Here is a 23,122-nt window from a genome sequence, read left to right as displayed (position 1 = left end):
AGTTATGGTCAGCGTCACATGCTGGCTAACGGCAGCTTACTCTAATAATAATTAGCTCTGTCCTTCCAGCTGTGTGTCCATCGATCAGCTGTATTGATGATTCCATCCCCACTGGCTGTGGGTGCTCTTCACCGCAGATATGAAGTGTTCAATAAAAACATTTTTAAAGATATTTTCAGATCAAATAAGACAGGAAAAACACGAGTCGAGAAATTTGAAAAAAATCATGTATATTTAAAGGATTTAAGGGATTTTCCCGTGAAAAGACCAAAACCAACAATGTTCAATACTGTCTGACTTCCTGTCTGTAGCTCTCAGCTCCAAACCCATTGGTTCCTACTGAAGATGTAAATCTTTATAAACAACATGGAAATAGTGCATTTTCAGGGGACTATTTTCAGCGTTGGATGAATCCACGTGGTGCTCTAGTGAGTATTTGGGGCAGCAGGACGGTGTGTGTAGGACTGAGTCACAATAAACTACAGTGTGTGTGTTCATGGTGATGGAGGAACATGTCTCCCAGTGCAACAGCGAGGCTCACTGATGTGTTTTAATAGTTTCTTCTTTAACCAAAAGGCCTGAATTTAAGCTGCAGTTCCTCTAATGGCCACGACATGCTGCTCCAAGGAAACAGTGACATTGAAGTGATCTCTACTTATATAAAGTCTGTTAAAAAGATGTTAATGTCCAAAGAAGAGTATGTCTCTCCTCAGCTTTATCCAGTTTCTGCCCTCTTCTGACTGAATTTGGATTTTCTGGCTCAATGATGGCAGCAACCAAAAACTAAGACTTCAAATCGGCATTTTAAAATCTAAATCTAAATTCTAGTCTACTTCATAAACGAGTCGTAGAAAAAGTATTCAAGTATTCAACAACAAAAGTAGCAATATAGTGATGTAAAAATGCTCCATTGTAAAATGTCTTGCATTTTCCAAATTCTTACTTAAGTAAAAGTATTAATAAAAAAATCTTCATAAAGTATCAAAAGTAAGAAGAGTACTTCTTAGGCCCCCGTGAACGTTACGTCATTGGTTTATTACAGATGCCTTAATGCACAGAAGACATTTTCTTGACTAAGGTGAAACTCATTTCAACTAGTTCATAGTGTTTCATAGTTTATTCTATTTTAAGTGTCATATTTTATAGGCCCATCATGTGCTTTGTATGTGAAATCTGAATCTGTAAAGTAACATTTGCCTTTGAAAATGAGTGAAGTAGAAGTATAAAGTACCTCAAAATGACTTGCAGTAGTAGCTCCTTCACCTAATTTTATTGGGGGCCACTGAAGCCCTCTGACTCCCACAGCAATCCATGTAGATAGAAACATGAGTGTGAAATGAACCGCAGAGACACACAATAAAGGGAGATTCTGTTTTATTTAAAAAAAATTAACTTCAAAACCACTAAGGTCATTTATAAGGCATTCACAACAATTCTTTCTTTTTGTTTGGTTTTTGGACATTTGAGTTTGAGTTTTTGATGCTTTCAGAGAGGGTTTCCTAAAACAGGAGTACAGCTAAGGCACAGCACTACTCCCAGAGAGAGAGAACAATAAAGAAAAGCAAGAAAATAACAAAACGAACCGCCAGTAAGACAGAACTGGCACTGGAAGAAAAACAAACAAAAATAGGTTGGTACTGGGTAGAAAAGAAAACAGCAAAAATAAAAAGCATGAAGAGAACAAACCTCTCAGCTGGGATCTTCCTCTAGAATCTGAAGACTTCATCAACATCTTAACACTTTCACACCAGAATCTCTTAAAAACAGTCACATGACTTCTGTGGCACCATCACAGCACTGCGTCCAGAGAGCTGGACCTTTCTATGTCATTAACTTATAAACTGTACATCATCTATGAGCATTTTACAAAATACTGATTTACATCGACTCTCTCATCATATATCTTATCGGACATAAAACTCAAATCAACAGAGTAGAAACAGAAACTAAAAGCTGTATTTGTTGTCATTGTTTGTAATTTTCCTTAACTTTTTTAATGTTTAGGACTTTCTTTGAGACTGACATGACAGCGAAATGACTGCTGACATATAAAGATATTGAAGGAATTAGGGTGGCCACAAATGATGTTTGAACTTTGTGATAGGAGTGATTCTGACTGGCATCTATCATAACTAAAAACATGTTTATAATACATTTAAAGAGTAGAGTTTTGTACCTGGTCAGCATACAGTTTAACTGTTTGAGTTCAGCATTAGAATGAAACCAGAACAGAGTCAAACTCTCCTTATTTGGGACACAATCACAAAATCAGACTAGAACTCCATTATTTGATTTTACTGCGGACAGCAGGAGACGCCAGAAGTCTTTTTTTAACAATGAGTTGACTATTAGATTTTCAAGTCAGTGGAGAACATCCTCTTACAGGCTGATATACCCCTCGCACCACATACGGAAATAAGAGCTTACCATATTTTACAGTGTTCTGATATCAAAATACTGGTGATCAATCTAATGCAGATCAAACAGTTAAACATGGCCTGACTGGACCTCTTCTATTTAATCCTTTATCTAGTGGCAGTAAGTCACTGATGTTCATGCATGTTTTGGTCCTGTGCACTGTGCTGATCCACAACCCAAACATTTCCAATAATAAATTACTTATAATAGTCACAATCTTTTCCAGAACAACTTCCTGTTCATGTCCTTACTTTAAGTGCTGACTGTCGCAGAACAACAGTTCATTCTGAGCTTCACCCTCACGGTTAGAAAACCTCACTGGTCTCCAGTTTTGGTCCCAATAATATTGTCATATGTCAACTACACACATGATTAAATATTAGCTTTTATAGTAATGAACAATATAACTATCTGAAGATGAATTGCACCACCAAGGATTAAGATTTGTTAATTTGAGATTGCTTTGCATTATTTTGATTAAAAAATCGCAATGATTAATGTTCTGTCTGACACTGTATTCAATTTTGAAAATATGAGCAACATCTGTGTAGGAGTTAGGCTAGCCTGAAGCACACTCATTCACTTCCCTGCTGGCTGGAGCTTCATTTTCACCGTACAGACACGAGAGTGGTGTCAATCCCAGCATCTACCTCGTGGCCTGAAAGCGAATGACCATATTTCTCAAAATGTCGAACTATTGTCATATTATTAGCCCGTTTTGGCTAAAATTCAGAACGGCTGCAAATCCAGTTAAAACCTAACTCAACAGGTTTAACAGTTGCACAGATTTTGACATGAAGGTTCCCTGTGGAGTTGTCATTGTGGATTAACAGTATTGTTTACTGTATGTTCAGTGTTTCTCACTAAAACTCGCTGTGTGAATTCTTAAGGCAAAACAACCAACCTCATAAAAACATTAGCAAAGCCTCTCACACGGGACAACTTTTATCCTTACTGGTGCAACTCAGACTTGGTATGAATACTTTCTGAGCCAGCTGTCCATCGCTGAGCAGCGTGGAAATATAAAGGTGCATCTAAATGTTTTGGGTGGCCTCCTCCTCCTCCTCCTCCTCCTCCTCCTCCTCTTCCTCTTCCCTCCTCACCTGCTGCATCCTAACTCAACTGACAGCAAGTCAAATTAAATATTTTGTGCACATGTAAGTAATGTTTAGTATGGAAGGAAATCTGGTTAAAAACACAGAAATATGTAAAATGAGATTAATACAAAAACATAAAGCTGAAATGAATGCAGAAATATTGAATCACCGTTTCTTTCTGTTTTGAAATGTTTAGCCCTGAAACAACTTGCTGATTAGTTTTACAGTTAATTTAAGTGATAACCAATTGATTTGCTGTTTAAAGCTTCTTCTTATGAAGATTCGCTGCTTTCGTTTTCATTTCAAGTCATTATAAATTAAGTACCTTTGGGGTCTCAGTGCTCAGACACACACAGTACAATATACATGTGCATTTCTAAGGCCTCACTTGTGCTCTGCTAACTGTTGACGGGCATTTGCTGTTATTTTTTTGACATCTTAAAGGTAAACGATTAATAAAAAAAACATTTTGAGAGATTGGTTCATACAAAATATTGTAACTGTTACTGACCTATAAATGTCCAGTCAAACTTAAGGACAAAAACATGACTTAAACATCCGACTTAGTTTAAAATATGTAGCTGTACTTTAGCGCTGTGGTCGTAGCTGTAAAGTAGTTTGAAATGAGAGCAGATAAGTCAAAGGGCAGCGAGGAGAGGCGGCCATTTAACGCTGCCACCCAAAACTGACAAACAATTACCATTGCGCCTCAAACACTTGAAGGCCTTTACAGACAAAGGCAGAGGTTTTTGTACTAGAAACAAATATCAGCATATCAAATATTAGTCACTGACCAAAAAAAAGTTTATATAAACGTCTGAATAAATTACTCACGCAGCAGCTGTACGCTTTGACACAGTCACATCAGTTTCTACAGCCAAGAGCAGATAAAAAATAAGTGTAAAGTAAAAAGGACAAAAAGAGGAGGTGAATCTCTTCTGAGCTCCAGCATAGCGGACGTCTCACACTTCAAGTCTCAGGCGGTCTGAAGGATTCAGACATGGCACAGAAAGAAACACCCATCAGAATACAGAGCGGGTCAGTGTCAAGGGAGAAGAACTTCAACAAGTTCTTAACAGGTACTTTGTGAGTACTTAAGTAGTTTTAACTTTTTAACTTAATATATTGTCATAGATTAAACAACCCAAAGGCAGGACTTTTACTTGTAATGTCGTTTTTTTTTGTTGTTTTTTTAATTGTATGACTACATTAAGTAAAGGATCTGAGAACTTATTCCACCACTGGCAGTTTGTCAGTGTTTTCCAACATACTAATAATCATCTGCAGCACTTTGTGGAGAGGTGAACCGTGGTCTCTGCTTTGCACGTTTAAACATCCGGCAAGAGAGACTACGTTCAGTCAGAGCTCACTTTCAAAGTGAATGTTAACTTCATTTGAGGGTACAAGTAAGCAAGTTAAAGGAATTGAATAAATATTTTGTGCACAAATTAGTAATTTGAGGGAATAATTTATCAGCCCCCCCGCCCCCCCGACACATTCCTGGCCCTGTATGAGAACGTCAATGGTTGTTAATGACTTTAGGTTCTTTATCTCTTATTCAGGAAAACAAGTAATGCTCCAATTTAGTGTCTCAGGCCTGTTATCCCAAGATAATTAATAATTAATTATGGCCTCTCGATTTTATTATTTTAAGATAATGAGATAGTTTGATATCTCAAGAGAACTAAATACTTTTTTTTCAGTGAACAATTACACATGGTAACATTTGCGGCTGATAAAAGCTGTTGACTTTTTATTTGAATATTAAAAATAATGCCAACTTGTGTCACCTGTCTTCACTTATTGCCTCTACTGCATCCACCAATTTGATTTCACTTTCACCTCAGCAGACCTGCAACTTCAGCTGGCAGCAATTGTGATGACATTGGGGAAAAAAAGTTTGAAAAACTTTTAAATATGTTCCTATTTATATCCGTGTTAAAAAAGTCCTATGACTAGAAAGTTGTATTCAAAGATTTCAGGATCACGGGAAACCTTGAATTAAATTGTAATCTTGGGATAACAGTCTGAAATAAAATAAACATCATCACGATTAAAACACAGTTTATCTGAGCCCTAACTAAGCTTTGATGGCCTCAGACTTTGAGTTTCAGCATCTGAACATGTAAAACACACTTGCGTACCTTAACCCAGGGAAACACTCACGACAAGAGGTATAAAGTTCTTCTAACATACTGCTTCAACACACACTTATTCACTCACACACTCACACACACATACAGCTTTGTAGTCCCAAATAACAGTGAGAGCAGCAGACTGAATGAGGACTGACGGAGAATACTTTTCCTCAGTGTTTGAGTCCGATTCTCTTCATCCCGTCTCTGCCTCCAAACTTTGATCCATCCATTTCCTTTCGCTCTGACGTTGCACAAATTAAAATAAATAAATATCAGACACAAACGGGACATCGGCCTCATGCCTTCCTTCATTTGTTCCTCTCCTCCGTCCACTCGTCCTCCCTCAGTCCGTCCGTCTGCTACCTGATCCGCCCGTCCTCTTTGGGCGGGTTCAGTTCAGACTTGGGGTCGGGGCTGGCGTAGCTCCAGACGGTGAGACGGCAGCGCTGCATGACGGGACAGGCGCTGGGGCCCATCGAGCAGACGTCTGCGGCTGACCAGTGGCCCTCAAGCAGCCGGTCCAGCCAGCGACGCAGCGGCGCCCCCGTCAGGCCAGCGTTGGCCTCGGCCTCCTCCACGGCGCCCAGGCTCACTGGCAGCCGCAGGACCGGGTTCAGGCCGTGGAAACTCTGCTCCATGTAGGAGTTTCTGGCTGGGCCGCCGTGCAACCGCAGGGCATCCTCTGGATCGCAGGTCCAGGAGTTAGGAGGGGGCAGGAGGAGGAGGAGGAGGAGAAGAGGAAAGGAGAATTTTAAGATCAAGTTAAAAAGCGGTGGATCTGGAAAGCTTTTTTTCCTCCTCCACACTAGACAGAAGCTTTTTAGCCATTCACCAAAAAACTGTAGGCATCCAATTTTCTAGCCTCATTCGTGACCTCGACACATACCTTCAGGGGAAATACAAACGTTATTTTCCTTGCTTGTTGTCAGGCAGCGGTTTACATCTTCAAAGTTATTTTTCTCGATCTCTGTCTGCCTGGGATGAAAACGACTTTGCCCCGGGCCAAACCAAAGTTTAAATCCAGTATTTCCAGACTGCACAGCGAAGAAGATGTTTGTAGTACAATCTGTAGAACTACTCCATTGAAACTTTAAAGATGTTGTCAGAGATCAAGAAAATACCCTTTGAAGATGCAAACTGCTGCCAGATAACAGGTAAAAAAAAATAACATTTGAATTTGTCCCTTAAGGTCTGCGCTGAGACCAAGTTATGGAGTAACGTACAGAGGTCAAAAATGGGCCAAGCAATTTTCCAAAAATGAAATCTCCAGCAATCTTTAGGTAATTTAACTAAACTTAGTGCTGTTCTGGAGGTATTTACAGATCCTCAAATATTCCATCTGCTGCTAAATAAAAAGTTGTGCCTCTCTGTCAAAATGGTAGCTGGAAATGACAAACGTTCTCGCTCAGTTTGAATCAAGCATTTGTTTTATAGGTATATTTTTTGTACATTATATATTTTCATACAAAACAACGCATTAACATTGTGTTTTACAAAATGAGCAAGGACATATGTCATTTCCAGTTTGGGTTAAATATCTTTTTGTTATGTGTGGACGGATTTTGTTTTCATACGTTTGATTTAGGTGATTTAGATGTGAGCGCATATTTTAACATACAGGCACAAGTTACAGAGGCATGACACAATGACACAAACACACACACACACTCAGATCATCACGTCACATGACACTTTCACTTTATGACACCAGCCAATGAAACCCCACTGTCTATTCATGCACCAGGCTTTACTTAAGAGTTCTGCAGTTATCCCCTGTACACGTACACACACACACACACACACACACACACATACACATACACATACACATACACATACACACACACACACACACACACACACACACACACACACACACACACACACACACACACACACACACACACAGGTCTGGGAGGGTCAAACAAACGGTAACCCAGGAAAGGCTAATTTGGATAGAGGTGACCCTGTTTGTGCGTGAGTGAGTGACTGAATACTGACACTATAAATATACGTATGCATGGTGTTGACAGCTGTGGAGGAGGGCCTCTGCTCTGTGTGTGTGTGTGTAATTTAAGTATTAGATCTGTTATTGACATGTGAACTACAGTGACCCCTCTAAAGCTCTCAACAGGTGTCTCCATGAGAGTTTCTGAAGGTTGATGCTCAAACTTTGCGCCAAATTAGTAATATTTTTAATATTTCATTGACTCTTTGCACAAAATAACAGTAATAAGGAAGCAGTAGTTTACATATGATGTCACTCCAGAAAATGTTTCCAGAAAATCCATGTTACATCAAAAAGCTCCCGAAATTGAATTTCCAGAAAACGCATATATAGCAATACAGCAACATATCCTATAATTAAGGATGTCCCAGTTGTTTTAGCTCTGATCCTGATGTGAATCCTTTAATGTTGAGTATCTGCCGATTCCAATCTGAGACTATTTACTTTAACGTTGATTAAACAGGTATCTGGCACATTGAAACAACAGGTGTAGACCACCGGCTCACCTTGCTGTAAGGGCTGTTGTCGATGGAACTCCAGCGGAGCCACGATGAAGGTGGTCTGGCCCAGTGGGTTCCAGTGGTGCAGCACCCTCAGCGTCCACATCCCGGGCCTCAACGGCAAGGTGAGCGGTGGCCGGTAGTGGGTGACTTCAGCAGAGGCGTCCACCAGGATGTCGTAAGTGGCGGCGATGACGTTGGTGGGGTCGATCCACACCACGGTGGCCGTCAGGTTGCTCTGGCTTCGGCTCCAGCGCTGCACGGCCACCGGCTCGTCCTCGGGCCCCACAAGACCCCCCCAGTTCCTGAAGAGACGCTCCTTAGGATCCCAGTCCGTCCCAACCTGAAGAACAGGAAGAGTGTCAGCATCGCCCTGTTAGGACTGAGTCTCAGGCTCAGATTAAACCTCTGTAGAGGTCTAAGATTGCAGTCATTTAAGGGCTATCTGGCAATAATTATTTAAATGTTATTCACACCAGTTGATTTTTGACAATTCTGAGATATATGGTTTTCACCTGACATCAACAATGTGCAGATTTGAAAACGGCTAACTTACATGTTGCAAGCAGGTGAACAATAAATACATGCTGAACATATTTGAAAATATAATGTGCACAGATAATATCAGCTACTGGTCAAAACAAATATCGGTGTTAGATTTCAAAAGTCGTTGTTGGTAAAGTTAATATGAACGTGTGTGTGTGTGTGTGTGTGTGTATCTGACCTGGACATGCTGCAGCCTGTTGGTGGGGTGGGGGGGGCTAGCTGGAGTGAAGTGGTCTCTGGGTGTCACCCAGGTCTCCAGGCTTTCCAGCTGGGTGGAGGCTTTGTTAGTGGCCACATGACGTATCAGGTAGCCCTGGAACTGGTCTGAGAGGAAGTAGAGGTGGACCGACACTGGGTGGCTCATGGCCATGTACCTGAGAGACACATACATACTGTCCTTAGACCATGTCTGCAATAAAGAGGATTCATTTGAAAATGCATCTTTTCTTTCTGTGTTGTCGTTTCATCCACACAAAGCTGGCCCAGTCAATATTTCTAATCTTAAAGAACAGGGGCCTGAACCACGATGAAAGGTCAACATAGTCTGGCTCTCTTTGGGTGACCTGATCCTCACATTGGTGATCCTGATAACTGCTATCATGAAGCTGTTTATCTGTTTATCTCTTTCACATGAACGCGCTTTTTTACAGGCAACAATATACCTGCAGGAAAATTTGGTTAAAGTGACAGCAAAAAGTGATATTCAACAAGGTGAACAATATCATCACAGAACTAGAAAACAATAAGAAGTCGTAGAGACAAATATTAAATGAAAGGCTATAAATAAGTGTGGTAATTATTATAAACGTATTTATTATAGAATAGTAGTTAATGCCTGACAAGGTCTATCTGACTGAAATGCTGCATTTATAAATCATAGGAGATAATCCACACTTTGTGGATAATTTTCTAATAAAAGACAACAGTGGGTATAGTTTTTATTTCCAATTCTCATCACAAAGTTATTCTGAGCTGCACTGATCAAATAAGTGAGACACTCGACACTGTCAGGAATCCCGTCGGGAATGAAAGAATCTTTGTGCAATTAAAATGCAGCTATACTTGTGATTATATATTTAGATGGTAAACTATCCCTCCGTTTGTAAGAAGCTCTGTTTTAAAACCCGAGTGGTCACATGGAAAGCCTGGAACAGCAAAGCGTTTCCACTGATCTATAAAAATATTTATTGCTCTGTGTCATTTGTCACTATGTCGGGATCCAGCAGGAATAATGACTCAATTTTTCCAGTCATCTGATTGGTCAGTGGACCTGTTGGCAGGTTCTGATCTGATCATCTGAAGTTAGCCTGCTCTGGAATAAGTTAGCCGTGCAGCATAGGTTACCATGGTGATCTACCCCAGATAAAAGGGAGCCAGCTTTGTGATACCAGAAAACCTGAGTTAAGCCCAAAGATAGCCGGCTAACCCACTAATCTCAAGAACTATTAAATGTTTAGTGCTAATTATTGTTAATATACATTATACCTGATAAACAGCATGTTAGCATGCTGATGTGATCATTTAGCTCAAAGCTCTGCTGAGCCTCACAGAGCTGCTAGCATGGCTGTAGAGTAAAACAGCGGTTTAATAGAAGGTTTGAATGGAGAAGCCCAGTAATTAGCCAGAGCCCAGAACACTTGATCAAATCACTTTTTAAACTGCTGCAACAGTCTGACAAGAGCAGCACAACAATGTGAACATCATCTGCACCATGTGATCAGCTGTACTGAAACATAAAACAAGTGACCACAGAGAGTCACACAAGACTGAATGGAGCAAAAGCAGGAACAGACGCTGTTTGTTAAAGAGTTAACTTCAGACAAACACGTCACTTACTAGTTGGTGGCAGTAACGCACAATTTTGGGTGTTTCCAAAGCAAAATGGGAAGAAGAGATTTCACTGTTTCCTTGTTTTTGAGGGTGGATCAAAATCTGTAAGGAAGCTATCTCAAAGTACTCATGTTTGACATGTGGATGGTGTTTTCAAATGCATGCAGGTTAGTGTGGACGTGGTCTGAGATGTTACTTGACTGAAATCACAGGTTGAAGGGAACAGACTAGTCCTGTTTTAACTCCCCCCTCGTCCCCCCTTTACACACACACACACACACATTTCCCATAATGCTGCCCCCACCCATTCTAGCCACCAATCCCCACCCGAACTCCAACAACAAGTACCTCCTTGTACCTACTGTGGGTCCCCACACACACACACACAGCTGGAAAAATCCAGTCTGTGCAGACACTGTAGCCTGACTGTTCCTCAGGACAAGCTAGCGTTATCTTTATATTTAATTTGGACTCACAAACACACACAAACACCAGTGGTGGTGAGTTTAGTGGAAAGACACATTTCATCTGCCAGTCCTCCTCGCTCCTCTCAGTGATTGTGCAGTTTCTCTCTCTGCAAAAAGCACAAGGCTAAACTTTACTGACCCAACGGTTAAATTACTTATACAGGGCACCTTAATACACTCAACAACTCAACAACAGGTGAGCACTGATACCTGTGTATGAGGCTGATATTGGGCTTGAACAAAGCCAGAAACAATTCGAGCACAGACTACTTTTCTTCTCACAACTGTATTTCAGTTCATTTGGTCTGAACGAATGAAAAAATGATCCATTGCTTCCCTTTATTTTTGGTCCGTTTCCTGTTCACACTGACTAATTACAAACACACCAAGAGCTGTAAACATGAAGGTGATTGGACAGTTTCCGTGACCGCCATCATCACAACTACATGGACCCATGTGGGAAATCTAAGTTCAGGTAACTGACAGTAAGTGATGCTGTACGTTACTTTGATTTCTCTTCTCTGATTTCACAAATATGATGATTAATAATGGAGACGGCAGCCGGACCTGATATCTTAAATAGCGGCAAACGGGAAAGAAAGAGGTCTTGTGCCATAAATACGGAGGTATTTGTGGTGTGGTCGCTACGTTTCACACATATTTTAATGAGGAACTGCTAAAGTACACAGAGTTGGGCACAAACTAAACACACTAGTTTGAACTCTTTCACTTTCTGATGATCAGGTAAAAACCCTGTGCTAACGTGCTGATGCACATACATGCTACCATGGTTAACAAATGATTTGCATAAATATACACATCACTTTTACATAGCAGCTATGCTAATAGCACTGTAACACTTCACAACCAGCAATGGATTTAACAGTAGTTTGTCTTTTGAATTTGTGCTAAAATCATGTATCTAATAACACTAAATCTTGTGTCTCAGCTTTGCTTTCGCATGTCAGTCGCACCAGAAATCATTGGTGTGGACCAAACAACTACACCAAAACTGCCTGAAAAGTGGGTCCTTGGTCCAGTTCCCAGAGTTTGATTTACAGCAACCTAAACAATCCAAACCAAACAGGCAAACATGCCAAAAGAACCAAACAGGTTCAGCATGAAAGCATCATGTCTCAGACCACCATCTCATTTAAGGTTCTGTCTACCTGATTTATGCACTTCTTACGCACTCTAACTGGCATCATATAGTGAGATTGTTCAAATTTAAATTAATCTTGGAACCTGTGGACCCCCTACACAAACTCCTGGAACACCCCCATGAACCCACAAACCCACTAAGAACCCCTGGAATGCCTCCAAGCATCCCTTCATAACATTTAAGAACCCCTTGGGGTCTGTCTACGAACTCCTGGAGCCACTTAAAACCCAATAGAGCTCCTTCACAAACCCCTGGAACCACATTAAGAACCCCCTGAATCCTTTCAATAACCAAGGAACTTGTAGACCTTAAAGACTCTGCAAAGACCTCCTGGAACCTAAGAACCACCTAGTACCATGAATGTATTAAGAGAACTGGATATAGATATACAATCAAACACAACTGGCTCACCTAACACAAACACAACACAGGTTTTGTTTTTTTTCTTCCACTCTAATGTGCCCCATGGCATTTGCCCATTGATATAATTTTCGTACTGAGCTGGTAAGATGACATGACATCATACACTAAATAAAATAAAACTTTTCTGGGTTCTGAGTCAGTTAAACCTTAATGGTGTGAAAGTTCATGCCTGCTGTTCAAAGTGTCCTTTTAGAAGTTTTACAGATGAGTCTTTTATAATGGCTCTAATCTATGGGGAAGATTTTCCCCCAGTACTGCTGTTTGCAATAAATCCACATCTGGTAGCCATGTTCATACCTGCAGCTGTTGTCGTTGGGATGTCCCTGCAGCGAGCTGGCAGCGCGGGACAGTCCCATACGAGCGAAGGCGTGGTAGTGGCTGAGCGCGGAGTCTGATAGGCTGGCGGGACCATCCGTCTCCTGCTCATAGAGGTTTTCCCAGTAGGCCTGGAGGCTCGGGGTGCCTGAGGCGTATGTTCCGAACAGGTAGGAGTCCAGCTGGTTGATGATCTCCTGACTGACACTGGCCTCAAACTTCCTGGCAAAGAAGGTGGGTCTGGACGCTTGCTGTGGTCAGAAAAGACAGAAGGAGACGAGGAGGGATGATTACAGTGAGAACAACGTTGACCTAAAAACAATATATAAAACAAGGAGGAGTAAGTGTATAACTCACAAAGGAAACGTTATAAAATCAAGAAAAGGAACAATAGAAAATAAGACTAACAGATTAAAATCACAAGTCTACATTAAAAATAAGAATAGTGGGAAACTTCTGCACCTCGATAAATATCATCATGTCACTTTGAGTCCAACAGTCACTGTGGAAGGTGAATCTATGGACCTCATGAAACGTGCTGCTACAGATGCTTATTCACTCTCCTGTGTTTACATCCAACATACCTGCAGGACCACTTGTGTTAACCTGATCTGTACCAAAGAAAACATTAAATAAAGCAGCCTCAGAGCCTGATGCGTCAGTGGTGTCTGCGACATGATGCTGCTGTAAAACTGCACCTAAATGATGCTCATTAACACCGATTAGCCTGAGCCTTTGAACTGGAGCATTGGGGGTTAAATGCCTTGCTTCTAGGCACCTCGACACTAAATGTTGAGGTGGGAGACAAGAGTCAGACTGAAGATGTGAAAGGACGGCCAGTGACTCTGCAGACGGACAGCTGCTGAGGGTCTTCAGAGTTGGTTCTTTCAGTTTGAACTGTGGTCACCGTCTGAGCCAAAAACAACTTTACATGCAGTTTCACACACGTGTTAAAAAACTGTCACTGCAGCAAATGACCTTCTCACATGTTCAACATACACACAAACTCTTTATATTGAGAGGAAAAAGTATGATTTCAGTTTTTATCATCTCATACTAAATCCAAACCTTATGATACTATGTCAACCACCGCTCTGGAAACACCCTGGAAACAGTCGCACACTACGGCCGACACAGTTGACACCATACCAGGATATCAAACCTAGAAGTGAAGGGCTCTCCTTAAATCCCCAGAGATAAGAAGGGCCCAGAACCACTAAGATAACCACGCCACTAAATTCTAATACAGTAAGAATTTTGTTGAATTTATGTCCATTTTTAAGTAATTAGATTTGAAAATGTCCTTTATTTTGAAGGTTAAACACAAAGTGGAAAACTGCATCTCTGACTCTCTGACTATTGAACTCTCAAATATCGATATCGGTATTGGCCTCAAGGATCCAGTATCGGTCAGGCTACTATACACACACTTGTCACGTGGTCCAGTCTGGAGGAAGGAAGGGCGTGGTTTATGATGTCATCAGGAGGGCGTGGCCTCACCGAACCAGCTGTTGGTGGGCTTCGGCAGCACCAGCGAGCCAGGAAACCCCAACATAATAAGAAGCATGAGGACTGCCCAGGCTGCAGCGGAGCTTATTCTGGGACTGTTACCTAACAATCTGTGTCCTTACACAGCTAAAGACAACAGTGGAAACCACTAGTTATAGGGTCTGGGGGGGTTTTGTTTCCTTCATCATGAGATCACAGGGAAATTATATAGAAGTGCCTTTACTGTATGTTCTCTGCTGTCCCTAAAGGAGGTCAGCCAAATATTATTTAAGCAGCTGCTCTCTTGTTGGAGCTGTTTCGGCTTTATTATGTCGCGAATGAAGGTTTTAACCTTGTAAAACATGCTGTTTTGGAATCTAATTTTTCTCTTTTTGGTTGTTTTAGTTTATACACTTGAGCTGTAACTAAAAATATCTTTTCATTATTGATTATTTCAAAATACCCACCACAATATCCCAGACCCCAGGATCACAATGATATGAGAAAAGCAGGCAAATGTTTGATTATTAAAATCGTGTTGCGGATCTACAACTTGTGTTTTTTTAAAAACAAGAGAATCAGGTCTCCCGTTTGTAAGAGATTCCTAAGCTCAAAGAGTCTCAACCTGTTAACTAATGGACATGTAGTGTGTGTACTGTACCGTATATACTGTACATGTGTGTTTCGGTGCCTTACATTAAAAGACTCGCCGTCTTTCAAGCTGGCAAACCCCGGCATTATGATAATGACAACGTTAGAAACCTCAGTGGCAACTAGCTACAAAGGTCTAAAAATACCAACTGCCTTAAGTGTACAGCTGTTTCCAGGATCAGCTCTTCTTATAGAAACCATCAGTAGCTCGACCACAGACGCTGTCTTCAGGTCTGTCGTTACAGGGAGCCAAGGACCGCCTGCTGTAAGTAAAAGCGGCACTGCTAATTTGTGAATACGAAGCTATTCTGGTCCCCGGCCACCGAGGCCCTGAGAGGGAAGGGTGAAGACGAGAGCGACTGAAAGCCCACGGTTACTAAATGCCACCAGTCATTATAGGGATGCAACATCCTCATCATATATATATATATATATATATATAAATATATAAAGATAACCCATAGAAAGCTTCGTGACTATATTGAGAAGTTAAAACGAGATCTGTCATGTTCAAAGTTAAGTAATAAAACTCAGAGTTTCTTCTTCTTTTTAAGAAATAATCATACATGACACAGTCAACAACCAGCAGACTGCTGTGTTTCTTTCTGTCTCATCTAAAAGAGTCCACTGTTCAAACGATTAAACCAGGCTGCACAAAGACAGACTACCAGGTGCATTTAAGTTTCTTGGTTGCACAAAGCTGTCTGAAGGCGCCTGCACAGAAACACAGTGTCAATAGTCTGGTGGCTAAACAAAGTGATGCACTAATCAAAGCAGAAGGATATAAGAGCATGCCCGATTCTTTCACCTGGAAGCGCGGCAGATCCGAGGGCTTGAAGTCGTTGGGTGAGCAGCCGCACCAGTCCACTATGTGCTTGTACTGGCATTTACATCCCAGTTTGCGGTTCCAGTTGGTGAGCCTCAGGTTGTTGTCCACCATGGTCTCACAGTGGGCGCTGTTCTCCAGCACGGTGTGGAAAAATGACTGGAGGTGGAGGAGAGTACAGAAAGACAAGTTCAATCACATTTGTCTTCTAATCACAATAAAATCATACATCCAGTTTTAAACAAATATTACAGCTGCAAATACTGATTATTTTCAAAAGTGATTAATCTAATAATTATTTCTTTGATTGACAGATTAAGGATCTTGATGTGTTATACTGGTCTTAGTTATTCTTATGGTTTTAGACAGTTACTGGGTTGTTTTAAAGTCTTTTATATGAATGTATTAGATTTCATTCATGATTTTATGAACACATTTCTGTCTAATTCTGATTTGTGGTATATTTTGTTTGTGACTCACTGGCGTTTCTACCAGAACACTTTTGATAAAGAGATGTTTTATCTCAATGAGGCTTTCCTGGTTAAATAAAAGTTTCCTGTATTTGTATATAGAGTCTGAAGGGTTACTTGAGTGCATGTGTGTGTTACCTCAGCAGGCAGCAGTGTGTAGGCGTAGAAGCGCTTCATGCTGCTGACCAGCTCGTCTTGGGAGTTGACCACATAGTCCACAAAGGGCCGGTTGACCAGGAACCAATCAGAGCCTCCGTCCACTGCAATGCCCTCTGGGATTTTGCGGTCCCCGAGACGCCACATGTGGGTGTCGCACTCGTAGAAGAGACGGTCTAGACCCTGTTTACGGATGAAACTGAGAGAACACACGACATCCAGTGTTCAAAAACTAAAGTATATGTATAAAGTTTCAAATACCGGGTTTGTACAGCTTTTTATCATCACATGCAACTGCGAAAATAAAGTTTACGGGATTCCTTTATACACACAGCAATCAATGTATATTGTCACTTTGTTTAGTTTACCAGCTGTCCATAATAACTTTGATTGCATGTTTTTATCATGATTATTTAATGCTTGCTGAGATGCCAGGAGACAAAAATCTGCATTGAACTCAAGACAATTTATTCCCGTACAATTATCTACAAAACTACAAAAAATAAGATCACCATCAACATCAGAGAAAAAGACAGAGAGAAGCTACAGAGACACAGAGAGTGACGGACTCTCTCGCTTACCGTGCGTTGTCTCTGCCGTGAGATTTGATGAAGTTCATGTTGCGGTACTTTGACAGGAAAGCCACCAGCTGTTCATTGGTCCTGAAGAGAGACAGCAGCTGTCAATCATCAACTGAGACAAGCAGCAGCAGATCTGACATCACAGAAACACACCTTCAGCATCGCTTTGTAAACTCTGATTAGACTCATATGTCGCTTTATTAATCTAGAGGGCAGATGTCTAGCTGAGTCTAGCTCTGGTGACAGCAATGCCAGTCGGTCGGTCCACCGCTTTGATCCAGACATTCATGGTTTCCAGAGGATGAATCCTTTCATGAACCCGACTTGTCCTCTAGCGCCACCATGACGTTCATATAGTTGTTTCTTAGTGAAATTCTGATAACTTCTTTAACTTCAACTCTCCATCTAGCGCCATCATCAGGTCAAAATTTCAGTTTGTCCAATACTTTGGTTCCTGACCAAATACAAATTTAATTTAAGAAGTCCATTCGGTGCAGCCCAACCTCATATTTTGTCCACATTTACCTTGAACAATTTAATTGTCGTCATCTGTGTTTGGCCACATGAGGAAGAAAAACACCACCAAACCATAAAATAGACTCATGCAATGCACATTCCCAAAAGCTGTGTTTTTTTAAGGGAGGATTTTTTTCCTTTAATGGATACATGTCTGAGCAGGATGCTGGATGTTCTTGATGCAAAACAATCTCCCATTAAGGGGAATTAAAGTGACTCCATGTAACTCTGTTTGGGACAGCTGGTCCAGTTTATTTAGCTTCCTCTTCCATCTGAGAGGAAACAGCGAAGCTGCAGTGTGTGGCCTGAAGTGGAGGCAGCGCATTGAAACAGCCACTCCCTGCATGCAGTGTGAGCTGTAAGCACACTGGTGTCGTCCTGATGAGTAGACAGGACAGCACACAGACAGATCGCTTTGATTACAGTTGATTACAGTCGTTAAGACAAACTGCAGGCGTGCATGTGTGTGTTTGTGGGCATGTTTGTGTTCATCAGTAACTCACACACATTTACATATCTATTCTATCTACAGCTAGTCGTATATCACAAAATATGCTTCTCATGTATGGATTTGTTTTTGCAAATTATGATCTTTCAAATTGTCATAGCTGTATTTAGAATTTGGTTACTTGACAGAATATTTAGACATTTTGAGAAATAAACTTATTCGCTTTATTGCTGAGAGTTAAATGAGAAGATCGATACCACTCTCATGTCTCTATGCTAAAGATGAAGCTACAGCCGGCAGGTGGTTAGCTTAGCTTAGCACAAAGACTGGAAACAGGGGGAAACAGCTGACCGGGTGCAGTAACTTCCTGGAGTCTTGTTGTCATAGAAACTGTGCCCAGCCAAGGAGTAGTCTGCCGCATCACCCTCGTAAAACCGCAACATGCCTCGTTAAAAAAAACATTTTTCCCATTTCCAGTCTTTGTGCTAAGCTAACAGGCTGCTGGTTGGCTGTAAGTTCATATTTACCATACAGACGAGAGAGTGGTATCAATCTTTGAATCTAACTTTTGGCAAGAAAGCGAATAAGTATATTTCCTGTTGGGACTATTCCTTTAAATTCAAAACGGTCCGCAGGCTTGTATTCACAATGTCACAGAGTGCAGCTGTCAGATGTCTGATCCTCTGAACCAAACTGATATTCTGATTAATATTTCAAAAGTTTATGTGACCTTCACTTGACAGTTACAGAGAAACATACAGTAGCTACTAACACACACACACACACACACACACACACACACACACACACATTGTTCCATTGACTCACACTCCATGTGCCTTCATGATGTCACAGCTATTGATGGTGTGGTGCTAATGCTGTGGTTGTGCGATGGATTTTAGCTGGAAGGGTGTTCAAACAGTCACTTTGATGGAAGGACAGAAGAGAATGGATCAGTGTGTGTGTGTGTGTGTGTGTGTGTGTGTGTGTGTGTGTGTGTGTGAGAGAGAGAGTGTATTTCTATCCCTATGAGGAGCCCTCACAAGAATAGAAAAATGAAAAACTTACAATGCAGACGTTTTGTCAGTCTGTCAGAAGGAAACCTAATGTCTACTTTTAAGACAAAAAATCTACTATTTTGATAAATAGTTGTTTGTTTAAGTCATTTTTTAAGCAAAAACTCGAAGCTTTCTCTGGTTTCTCCAATGTGAGAAGAATTCACTGTAAACTGAATATCTTTTATTTACAAATGGTTCTAAAAATCTGAATTTTCCTTAAAATATCAACCCAGTTAGCTAAGATGGCTTGGCTCAACAGTGGTGGATCTCCAGCAGGACTGGTTGCCAGACCCTTATCAGACTAGTCATGAATGATGCACCAGAACTGGCACAAGCACGCTATAAATGAGCCAATGGAACTGTACTGATTTCATTGGCTCAAGCTAATCCAAGTGCTGCTTGCTGGAGCTGATCCTTAGCCCAAATCACGCATATGTGGCTACCAAAATCTAGGAACTCTTCACAGACACCCAGCCACAACTGTCCCGACTTCGCTGGCTATCTGGTAAAGACACAACCATCCGGACCTCATGCTGCTTAAAGAATCGCAACATCTCTGCACCGACTGACCATATTCTCCACAAACCCCTTTACGTTGCCTCTTTTCTTCACTGCTGTAGCTTCTGTGGGTGAATCATCAGTCAACATCACCACTGATCACAGCCAAGCCCCTTCCTCAACAATACAGATCCCCTCAAATCCCCAAGCAGCAAGACAGCCATTAAAGGGCTCTGCTTCAAAGCTATAGTCTCCCAATCCATTCAGAGTCGATGCACTTGAGGTCTATTGGCCACGTAACCTGATCCATAAGACCGAAAACAAACCAAACAAGGCCCACAGGGCTGCGAGGCCACTGGTTAGTGGTCATTAGCTGCCACAGTGCTTTAACAAATCAATGTGCTGTGTGTTCTGCAGGAACTTGACATGACGGGTAAATCTCCTACAGTCTTCTACAGGGATACAAAACAGGGAACAATGGAGGGATTTTCAACCAACCCTTTATGGATTAAGAGTCTCAGAGTTTCAGGGAGACCTTTCTCAGAAAAAACAGAAAACCTGATAAAGGCCATGGTTGCAAACTGTTATCCCGACACGATGAAATGCAAATGTGAACGATTTCCTTGAAAAAAGATTCACTGAAGTACAATGTCAAACTGCCTGCAATAAAAGCCCCCGCTTTCTGCTTCCTGTGACTGACGCAGTCTCTCACCTGATGGGGTAGTCTGCAGCGCTGAGGTTGATGAAGAAGTCCCAGGACCAGTCAGTCATTTTGAGTAGGTCCTCCATGCTGCGTAGGTACATAGTCAACAGGCTGGCCCCACCCCAGATGGTGGACATCCGCCAGGGAGTCACCCGGATGTTGGGATACAGGCTGACTAGAGACAGGACCTCTCTGTGGAGGTAGTTGGACCTCTGAGAAGGGTGGGAAATGGAAAGACAACGAGAATGAAGTTTATAGCACTTTTTAAGTTGCCATGATGTCCACACTGAAGCGAATCCCTGTCATGTGAAAATGCTGCTGGTAACCGCCCTATCTGCAAGTTAGCCTGGTCCCAAATATCCAAATCGTCACCCACATCTCCAGATTTGTCAGCGATTCAAATAGACCTGGTGTTGTGCTCATTGACGGCTACTTCCACAGTCAAAGGAATATGTTTGTTAAAGAGTTATATCTGTAAGTAGATGTGATATAGCTGCGTCAATCTCATTCACGTTTGTCGCTACTTTCTGGCCAATTTTCTGTCACTGTTTTAATTAATTAAATAAACTTGTTTGGATGTTATTGACGCAGAATGACAGTCAGTGGTCTCACCTGGTCTACATGGATGTAGTAGTAGTGCGAGGTGTGGTAGATGGCTTTGAAGAGACGCTGGAACTGGCGTGAAGCTCGTCCGTGGACGACCAGGACGAAGGCGATCCGTACAGGCACGAGGTGGGCAGCATCTGAGGGGTCCTCATCCCACTGTATATTCACATTAGCCTTACCTGGACAGAGAAGACAAGGACATCAGCTCATGAAACATACAGCACTTTTCAATGGACAGTTGAGAAATTATTGAACTTTAATGATGCTTTTAATGATGGGTTCATGTCCCATTGGAAATACAGTTCACGTCAGCACTCAGGTGGTGAAGACAGTATGAGAGTTTGCAAGGAAATGTCTGCAGTCTAGGGCTGAAACGATGAATGAATTAGCAGAAAATCCATTGGCAGCCATTTAAAAACATCAAATAAGTCACTTTCAACAACATTCTCTGGTTCCAGCTTCTCAAATGGGGGACTTGATGCTTTTCTTTGTCTTATATGACAGGAAAATGAAAAATCAGTGGTCAGTGAGTCAGACAAAAAAGCCATTTGAAAACATCACATTGGGCTCTGGGATATTATAAAGTGCATTTTTAACTTTACTGACAAATCAATTAGCCGAGATAATAATCATGAGATTAATCAAATATTGTGAATAACTGCTGCAGTTCAACTGTAGTCTGGGTGTAGTGTGATTTATATATTTAAACAAAAGGGACCTAACCAGCAATTTTCACACACAGTCATTGTGTCATCACAGTTTTGTTGCGGGTTGTAAGACAACGTCACCATCACTGTCAAGCCTGTCCTCCACTCCAGTCCTCCATCTTCACTTCCGTCTTTCCTGGAAATATTCTGTGTCTGTGTCTGGCTGAGCTAAATCTGTGTCTTGTATACAATCCCTCTGACAGCCTAATGCCTCGCCATCATCGCGCTCAATCTAAGGATGGCGCAGGTTGAGGCCTGCTTGGCCCCTAATTAGTGACCTTCCTGGGCTGTGGGGCATGTTGGGATTGAAGTTTGAGGAGAAATAACTGTAATCAGGTGACTCAGCTGAGCACTGCTGTGCAGACAGAGGGAGGCAGGGGGAGTGATGTTGAGGGACAAAGATGTACACTTAAGCCTGCATGAGCCCAGAAACACCAAACTTAGTTTCATCTTCCCTCTCGTTCTCTCTAAAAGACTGAGCACATGTCAATCAAACTCAGACTCAATGCAAACCAAATCATCTGTCACTGCTGCTTCAGTCTGTGAATATAATGACTAGTGTATCATCAAAGCAACCTATAATCATATAAATTAAACCTCAAATGGCTTGGGGTGGTTCCGAGAGCACGACTACAAGTAAATCATTAGTCAGCCGTTCCAAAAATAAGACTACAAACTGCTTGTTTAATTAGGGTGTAATTACACTGGGTGAGTATCATCCTCGTGGTGAGCCGCCTCGCTGTGTCCATTCATGCTTCCCTTCCCTTTCAGTCCCCGAAAATAGAACTGGCAACAAACTGGATGCCACTGCGTGCCACCGGCACGTGCCGGGTTAAAAATGTTTCTCAAAGGGTAAATTTGGGAAAAAAAAAAAAACTCTGACTTTTTGCAACCTGCCACTTCAAAGCAGACGCCTGTTCGCCCAATTCCTTTCAGTCTGTCACCCTTTCATTTGTTGACTGGCTCAATCGCTGGCTTTAGGGATAAATCAATCCTTAAATCATAGGTTAATACATTTAAACTAACTATGTACAATAATTCTGTGTGCTCATACTCAGGATTACACCCATAAGTACAGGGTACTTTAACTGCTACAGCAGTCCCTGTACAACTGCAGTCTAACAAAGAAGAACGTGTGACTCGACTTTGTCCGACATCTTTCCCGTAATGTTTTCAAGAGAATATTTTCCATACCAAAATTTGGACTGTTGTTAGAGGGAGTATATTGTGCTCTGAATGCTAACAGTGATGGATCGTATCATCACAGCTGTATTGTAGACCTCCTTTTCCAGGAGGATCCATCTACTGAGTGAATGTGAAGGACGGACTTTCATCATGCAGCAAGTTACTATCTGATGCTAAAAATGCTAACACTCAGTTTGAGTAACGCCTGATCTAAATTTAAAGGTTGATTATTTTCCTAATTAACCAATTAATCATCTAGTCTGCAAAATGTCGGAAGATAGTGAAAAATGAACATCAAAATTTTATTAACTCACATAAATCACAC

The 23,122-nt window shown here is 41.5% G+C and overlaps 1 protein-coding gene across 1 annotated transcript in view; it reads right to left on the bottom strand.

Annotated features, from left to right (window-relative positions):
• Positions 1-6,012: 6,012 nt before the first annotated feature.
• LOC139300688 (xylosyltransferase 1-like) overlaps positions 6,013-23,122 on the bottom strand; it is a 29,938-nt gene continuing 12,828 nt past the window's right edge. The window contains exons 3-11 of the mRNA XM_070923854.1: positions 20,912-21,084; positions 20,309-20,511; positions 17,077-17,157; positions 16,478-16,694; positions 15,852-16,028; positions 12,887-13,155; positions 8,886-9,081; positions 8,168-8,504; positions 6,013-6,335 (exon numbers count right to left, since the gene is read on the bottom strand). Coding sequence (XP_070779955.1) covers positions 6,013-6,335; positions 8,168-8,504; positions 8,886-9,081; positions 12,887-13,155; positions 15,852-16,028; positions 16,478-16,694; positions 17,077-17,157; positions 20,309-20,511; positions 20,912-21,084 — 1,976 coding nt within the window. The remainder of the gene's footprint in view (positions 6,336-8,167; positions 8,505-8,885; positions 9,082-12,886; positions 13,156-15,851; positions 16,029-16,477; positions 16,695-17,076; positions 17,158-20,308; positions 20,512-20,911; positions 21,085-23,122) is intronic.

Source organism: Enoplosus armatus, chromosome 17 (assembly GCF_043641665.1).
Source record: "Enoplosus armatus isolate fEnoArm2 chromosome 17, fEnoArm2.hap1, whole genome shotgun sequence".
In the NCBI taxonomy this organism is placed as follows: domain Eukaryota; kingdom Metazoa; phylum Chordata; class Actinopteri; order Centrarchiformes; family Enoplosidae; genus Enoplosus; species Enoplosus armatus.
The sequence above is the reverse complement of the archived record's forward strand: the minus strand, read 5'-3'. Positions and strand labels throughout refer to the sequence as shown.